The 8,147-nt window shown below is 32.9% G+C and overlaps 2 protein-coding genes across 2 annotated transcripts; one reads left to right on the top strand and one right to left on the bottom strand.

Annotated features, from left to right (window-relative positions):
- Nucleotides 1-1,694: 1,694 nt before the first annotated feature.
- Nucleotides 1,695-2,832, top strand: LOC109585744 (uncharacterized). The gene is made up of 4 exons (XM_020001870.1): nt 1,695-2,217; nt 2,278-2,439; nt 2,493-2,579; nt 2,630-2,832. The coding sequence occupies exons 1-4, from the start codon at nt 2,106-2,108 to the stop codon at nt 2,695-2,697; spliced, it is 429 nt and encodes a 142-aa protein (XP_019857429.1). The 5' UTR covers nt 1,695-2,105; the 3' UTR covers nt 2,698-2,832.
- A 6-nt stretch (nt 2,833-2,838) lies between these two features.
- LOC100635079 (uncharacterized) lies at nt 2,839-7,920 on the bottom strand (the record flags this gene model as incomplete). Its single annotated transcript, XM_020001859.1, has 12 exons — nt 2,839-3,163; nt 3,275-3,430; nt 3,574-3,643; nt 3,769-3,930; nt 5,185-5,344; nt 5,427-5,489; nt 5,535-5,930; nt 5,984-6,188; nt 6,405-6,490; nt 6,604-6,891; nt 7,183-7,458; nt 7,856-7,920. Coding segments are annotated over 12 exons (2,200 nt in total), but the record flags the coding sequence as incomplete, so codon positions are not given.
- Nucleotides 7,921-8,147: the final 227 nt, after the last annotated feature.

The raw sequence follows: 8,147 nt of genomic DNA, 5'->3' as shown, positions 1-8,147 counted from the left end.
AAGCATTCGAAAACATTGATATGTTGGTTTTATATGTATGTATATGCCATATAAGGTAATGAGAGTGCATTTTATCATTTAAATAGGATTACCAAAAGTGTAATAAAACAGCTTATTATTAGAGAGTGATAGGCTGGTTAGCTGGGAATATGAATACATACAGTTATGTGCATATCTATATATCTTTGTTTATATGCACAGAGAGTGAAAGAGAAAGAGACAAATCTCCTTCTTTTTCCCTCTCTGGTGTGCATAAACAAATAATGTAGGAATGCAGTTACTTATATGTCAATATATTTTTGCCTTATTTGTTCATGCACACAGAGAGTGAATAAGAGAAAGAAATATTATTGCACTTTTGGTGATTGTTCGAATCAGTGACATTCATAGCAGAGCTAGCTATAAATGAGTTGTAATGAAGTGAGGGTGGTATTAAAAAGCCACTTGCTGCATCATTAATTGAAAGAAAGAATCAGAGCAAAAATGAAAGTCTATATCACCATTGTGTGTTGCATAAACTTAGCTTCACCCAATCATGTAAGTACTAGCATAGCATACACACATACACATGCACATCTCTTTCTCCTTTTGATGCAGGCAAACTACAATTGTCTCTTAACAATGGATCAATCTTCAAAGCGTCACAGGAAGTGTTTGTACAAGAAGGAGACCACATTTCTATTGGCTGTGATTATTGTTCATACAATAAATACATCAAATATCTATGAAAAACAAATCTCTCTAATTACAATCAAATAGGGCTATTGCTTACTGGAAATTATACCACTATTATTGATACATCTCACTCCTTTCAATGCTGCCAGAATGTTGGTGGCGTATGGGAATGTTTGCCAAGTGCAAATGTGACATTAATATATAAATCATTGTTATAGTTCAATTAAATACAGTGAGCATTGCACAAATACAAGCAGAACCACAGTACTGTGAAGTGTTACCATTGGAAGAAAAAGTGAAAGTATCAGAATGCAATGTAAAATTGAAGAGTTGAGGATAACAAGAAAGTTTTATTGAACAAACTTTTATGAAACTTTTTTGTCGAAATGACATTAGGGTGCTGAAAGTTTTACAAGAATTACCAAATTGTAGTATAATATACGGCTACTAGATCTATATGAAATTTCATCAAAAATGGCTAGGAGATAATTTTACATTTTCGTTACATTATTTTTTATTAATGTTGTCATTTTTTCCCTAGTACATGTATGTGTTATGTATCCAGTTTGAGCTGAGTTTGAGAACAAGCACTAAAAAACTGATATGTGGGTTGTATATACATCTATGTATATGCCATATAAGGTAATGAGTGTGTACAGTATAAAAAACATGTCATTGATTAGAACATACAATTACCAAAGGTGCAATAATGAGGAATGCAAAAAGTTTATTATTACATATATAAAGAAACTCTAAACATCAATACACATCCCTTATTTGTTAATACACAGGAATAGTGAAAGAGAAAGGGCACCTTTGGTAATTACATCATAGCACAGCTATAAATAAGACGAAATTGCAACATCATAAATTGAAAGAGAGAAATCCGAAAAAAATGAAAGTCTATATTATCATTGCCTGTTGCATACTTAGCTTCACTCAGTCATGTAAGTATAACACATACACATTATACACACAATATCTATCTATCTATCTCTCTTTAATGCAGGCATAGTACAAGTGTCTCTTAACAGTGGGCCAATCTTTAATGCGTCACAAGAAGTGATTGTACAAGAAGGAGATCACATTTCCATTGGTTGTGATTATTGTTTCTACAATATCTACATTAAATATCTCATCAAAACAAATCTCTCTGATTACAATCAACTAGGAATATTTTTTCATGGAAATTATATGACTAACATCACTACATCTCACTCCTTTCAATGCTGCCAGCATGATGGCGGATGGAAGTGTTCACTAAGTACAATTATAAATGTGACAAAAAATTCATTAAGTAAGCAACTCAATAATAATATTATTTTAGTTTTTTAGATCCATGTGAATGCAATTGCACTCAACCCCTACCAATAACAGAAACTGCTACATACACAGAGACGGTTACATCAATAACAACAAATGATGTAACTATGACAAAATTCCTAATAACAGACTCAGTTATCAGTATTACCACGAGTACTTTTGGTATTACTGTACACTCATCAATCAGTGACATAGTGGTGACTAGTAGCTTAAGTGCAGGTAAGTGAATGTGATATCTTAACTTTATCTTTATAACTTCTCACTATTGATGCATTGTAGCTCCTACAGTGACTGATACTGTTATTTACTTTACTGATACTGCAACAAAAATAACCAAGTTGGAGACTACTAACAAAACATTGATTACCACAACAAGTACTGATACTGCAACAAAAATAACCAAGTTGGAAACTAATAACAAAACATTGATTATCACAACAAGTAATCATTAGAGTAGCTTAATGTTCATTTATGTACATACTTTCCATCAACAGGTGCAGCTGCAGGAGGTGTTTGTTCAATTGTATTTTTAACTATCATCTTTTTCTGTTCATACTTTGCCTTAAAGAGGAGAAAACAAAGTAATACCTGCTACAATATAAACCTTTATTAATAGTTTTGATATTTACAGTGAGCATTGCACAAATACAAGGAGAACCTCAGCTCTGTCAAGCACTGCCATATTGGAAGAAAAAGTGAATGTATCAGAATGCCAAGCGTATGGAAAACTTGATAAAGAAAGAGTAAAGGTATCAGAATGCGAAGCATATGGCAAACTTGACCAGATGAGAATAACAAGAAACACAAGTTAATAATTATAATGATAATTATAAAGGCTGGAATATGTATGTGTGCATACACCACAACATCATTATACAATAGTTTATTATTATTACACAAGTGAATGATTGAGTGTTATTCTGTTAAAACCAGTTCTTATATTATTAGTTGTATATACTGTTGAATATTGTACTCCATTAATAACTGGTGGATTATTAACCATAGTAACAACAGGTCGAGGATTATACCAGCAATTCTCATCATTATAAAGAGGAGGAGGAGGGAGAGGGGAGGAAGGGAAGTCCAACTGAGCATATTCCCTACCATCAATTGGTCTTGCTGAAAGAGGAGGAGTAGCTTCTGATGAAACGTTCAGCCTTGAAGGCTACAATGAAACAGAAAGACAACATGAATACTAAAGCTTACAATAATCAACATTCAATCACAATGAATGACTGGTATTCCAACAGTATAATACATTCAATATGTATCTTACTATTATAACACTCTGTGGTCTATCAAATGGCTCAGTTGCTATATTGAGTGCTGACTCATAAGATGGTGGAGGTGATAATTCATCAGCTACAGGTAATGATGCTAACTGATTCACTGCAGCCCATGCTGATAGCACTGGTGTAGGCCTCAATGAGGACTAGAAATTGATTTTAAAAAACTCATAAAGCAACTACAAATACACTAAGTAATAACGTATTTAGCTACACTGCAATATGATAGTAATCAGTACTGTACATTTAATGCAATAATAGATATGGTCTCATAATGATAGGGGCTTACTCTTGTAGTCTGTGGCTGTACTGATGAATTACTATTATCTCTCAATATTAACCCAGTGTCTGATTGTGAACTATAAGGAGATAGAACAAAATATTGCAAAAAATTAATCATAATTGTATTAAGTTGACATTATATTATTCATCTTTTATGCATAGGCAGTTTTAGTTATAAGTACTACACTGGGGAATGACTTACTCTGGTGAAGGTAGGTCTGTAGTTACTGTTGATGGTGATGATGTATTAAGAGATGAAGGAGGAGGAGCAGGAGGAGGAGCGAGCGATGGAGACGTCTCGTCACTAGTGACAGTTGAAGGAGTAACTTCACGTTCCAATTCATTGACTGGTCTACACTCATACCTTGAGAGAGATAGAGAGAAAATAAAGCAGTATAATGTATTTAAGGTAATAGTATGATAAATTGTAATATGTCTGTAATTAGGGTTCAAAATTTTAAAAAAGGATAAATTACCTATTATTAAATATTACAAACTTAAAGTTGCTTCAAAATTTGGTCATGTTTTATAGTACATTGTACTTAAGTATAAAAAATGAGAACAAAATTCTGCATTATAAATTTTTTTCTAATACATAATACAGTGGCAGATCTAGGGGGGTTCCAGGGTTCCATGGAACCCCCCTTTGGCAGAAGAAGTTTCTTTTTGCAGTTTCTTTGCAGCACTTTTCCTCCATTTTAGTAATTTAAATTGATGAGCCACACCTAAATTTAATTAAAAGTAATGAGCCACACCCACTTAAGTAAAATGGAACCCCCATTTTAATTTTTCTGAATCCACTAGTGTAATACATGTTATTTTGTTGTATTTTAAGTTTGGGCTGATTCTGATAAAAATTGGATTAAAAAAAATTTTTTTTTAAGTTACTCAAAAACTGAGTCAAAGTCCCTGTACTATAGTACAGGCTCATTGGCCAAATTTTCTCAAAAATGGCTAAGTAAGAATTCTGCATTTTTATAATTTTTTCTGATGCATATACATGTACTTATGTTGTGTAGAAAATTTGAGCTGATTCCGATCAAATTTAAATTTTTTATGAATTTTTAAAGTTACTCAAAAATTGGGCCAAAGTCCCTGTACTATAGTACAGGCTCGTTGGCCAAATTTCACCAAAAATCACTTGATAAGATATCTCCATTTTAATAATTTTTTCTGATGCATGTACATGTACTTATGTTGTGTAGAAAACTTGAACTGATTCCGATCAAATTTGAATTTTTTATGAATTTTTAAAGTTACTCAAAAATTGGGCCAAAGTTCCTGTACTATATAGTACAGGCTCGTTGGCCAAATTTTGCCAAAAATCACTTGGTAAGATATCTCCATTTTTATAATTTTTCCTGATGCATATACATGTACTTAGAAAATTTGAGCTGATTTCGATCAAATTTGAATTTTTTATGAATTTTTGAAGTTACTCAAAAATTGGGCCAAAGTGCCAAATTTTGTCAAAAATCACTAAGTAAGATATCTCCATTTTTATAATTTTCTCTGATGCATGTACATGTACTAATGTTGTGTAGAAAATTTGAGCTGATTCTGATCAAATTTGAATTTTTTATGAATTTTAAAAGTATCTTAATTAATAGGGGCTCACTCATTGGTAGGTTGAGGTTGGAATGAGTTTGATCTCCTCATTGTTCCATGATCCCTCTCTGTCTCCCACACCTTCCTTTGTCTATTCCTTCTCAATTGATAGATTATTAATATTGATAATATGATTATCATTAATATTAATAAGATTCCTATTCCTATAGCTGTAATAAAAAGAAATAAAATGCATTACAATGAAAAGTAAAGGTATAATTAATCAATTGTACATAAATGCAATATACTTACCAGCATCTCTAAATGGCTGAATAGAAAATGTGTCTCCAGATACTTCACCAGTAGTTGTAGGGCCTACATGTATATACATATATCACATGACAATCATATGACACTCACCTGATACTGATGGACTACTAACAGGGCCACTCATTGTAGGAGAAGGTAGCAGAGATTGCACTGTAGCAGTAACTACATTATTATCATCATCATCATTATTATTATTAATTGTAATATTTGATAGGGTAACAGCAGCGTTTCCTCTTTCTCCATTTGTCTCTACATCATATACTGCAATGTTGTACAGACCCTCTTCTAGTTTAGTGACACACCCACTAGCTGACTCCTCCCCTTTCCCTCGGCTAATGTGAACAGCAGTGTAACCAGTGGTATGTACTGTGTGTGACAGTTCAGCATAGCAACCAACATCACTGGAACCCTTCATAAAGGAACAAGATATGCACAGGACCCCCTTTTGGGGGGAATTAACGCTAACATTTTGCACCCCAAAACTACCTACAAAAATAAATAAAATAATAATAAAAATTAAAATAATCAAAATGACTTACTTATTGTTGCGTTAGCAGTATTACTGACTCCACCTCCATTCTCATCCCACATAACGAGTTGATAAAACCTGTTTTCAGTCAAATTGTGCAAAACTAGCTCTACAAATCCATTTTTTAGTGGAAGTGGTCCAAATGAGTGGGTGTGGTCTCCAGTGTTTATTTTAACATGATGAGGTAACCATGAACCACAGTTAGGTTGAACAATCTATGATAATAAATAAATAATAATATATAATTATAAATAATAAATAATATAATTATTTATTATTAATTTGATTGCTAATGTGTGAAAATTGACTTCTTTACAATAATCATAACGTGATAATGACTCACTAATTTTATAATAAGAATAAATGTTTAGCCTTGAACATGAACAAGGTCGAACAAGCAAGATTTAAACAGGAAGAAAAGAGAGTATTACCTTAAAACTGATGTTAACTTGAGGCAGAGAATCAACTGATGATTTATAAATGAATAACTGAACAGTATCAGCTTCTATATGTGGAGCTGTAAAAAAAGAAAGGAGAGAAATAAGATCATTAATTAATAATTTGCATATGATTTGAATTGGCTCAAAATTCAAGTAACTGACGCACATGTTAATTTAAGGATGAGTTTACCTTCAATAATGTTAATGCTTCTAGTTGCATTGTTGCTATATCCAGCTCCATTTTGAGCAGTGACACTGACTCTATATAGCTCACACTGATAAGGCAGTGGTATTAATGATGACAGGGTTGTATTGGATAGTACGTATGTCTCTGTAGTGTTAGTATACACACCATTCAATTGTAAGTGATAACTGGTGATGGGGACATTAAGCAGGGTATGTGGAGATATAAATGAGATATTTATAAATGATGAATTTGTACGTAATACAGTTAGATTGTGAACTGGTTCTAATAGACCTATAAAAATAGAAGAGAGTGATAGAGAGAGAGAGAAAGGGAGAGAGTGAAGGAGAGAGAGAAAGAGGGAGAGGATAGTAACAATGAGTAGTAGTATCTGATGTCAAGTCACATTAGTCTAGTAATAACAAAACAGAGAAATACAATGATTATAAAATTAGCAAAACAAACACAACCCAATCAGTATAATTACTACAAAAAATATTGTCATATAATCCCATATTTAATGCTACCTGCCGTTGTAACACAATACACTTATCATCAATTAATACACATTAGCTAGCATTTTACCTTGTACTAGAAGTATAGCTGAGACATTGGTGGTCTTGTGTGTATAAGAAGAAACAGCAAGGCAGGTTATGATGGATCCGTTTAGTGTTTCAGTAGCATTAACTGTCAGCAATGAAGTATACACCAATGAGTTATGAGTGTCATTAGGTACTGCATTATATGTTATAGCTGGCAGCCCATTGATAGTCCATCCAAGAACTAGTGTATTAGAGGCCACACAAGTGAATGGGGCATTACTACCAACTGTAGTATTGAGTGACTGGGGAGGTACTATTACTAGAGAGAGAGAGGAGAGAGGGGAACAAAGCAATATTAAACCAGTTCTTTGTTCATAGTATTGTTTTTTATTCTACAAGTGCTCCACCTAGTGTGGCATAATAGAGAGAGTTTATTTTATTCAGTGTACAAACATGTGATAATCATGTTAGGAAGAATCATAGGAATGATACACACCCAAACCTCAAGTACATGTAGCACATTGGACATGTACTAAACCAATTTACCACATAATTAATGATGCTAGTTTGTAGTGGTCAAATCCATCAACACCCAAAATAGTTGTACCCACTCTCTCTCTCTCTCTCTCTCTCTCTCTCTCTCTCTCCTCCTCCTCTACTTTTTCTCATCTTTCCTACATGTACATAGTTTACATGCATTGCTACAAATGACTTACTTTCTCCGTATACAACTGAGAGCAATGCTAATGGAACGAGTAGTAAGCATAAAAGAAATGGTATCCTATTAAAAAAGAGTGGACCAAATTTTAAATCAGTTAAAAATTCAAAAATTACAAATTAATTTTGACACCTCGTTCACACCTTGAGGTGCAAACAAGAACAGGAAGTAAACAATTTTATGCCTTTTAATTTTTTTTAATTTTTGCTTTGCACTTTGTCAAAACCTTTTAATAATTTTATTTTGTCTGTCTACTAGTAGTACTACAGCAATCAGGACATATGGTGTAT

The sequence above is a fragment of the Amphimedon queenslandica genome, unplaced genomic scaffold (assembly GCF_000090795.2).
Source record: "Amphimedon queenslandica unplaced genomic scaffold, v1.1 AMPQUscaffold_13016, whole genome shotgun sequence".
Lineage (NCBI taxonomy): Eukaryota > Metazoa > Porifera > Demospongiae > Haplosclerida > Niphatidae > Amphimedon > Amphimedon queenslandica.
The sequence above is the reverse complement of the archived record's forward strand: the minus strand, read 5'-3'. Positions and strand labels throughout refer to the sequence as shown.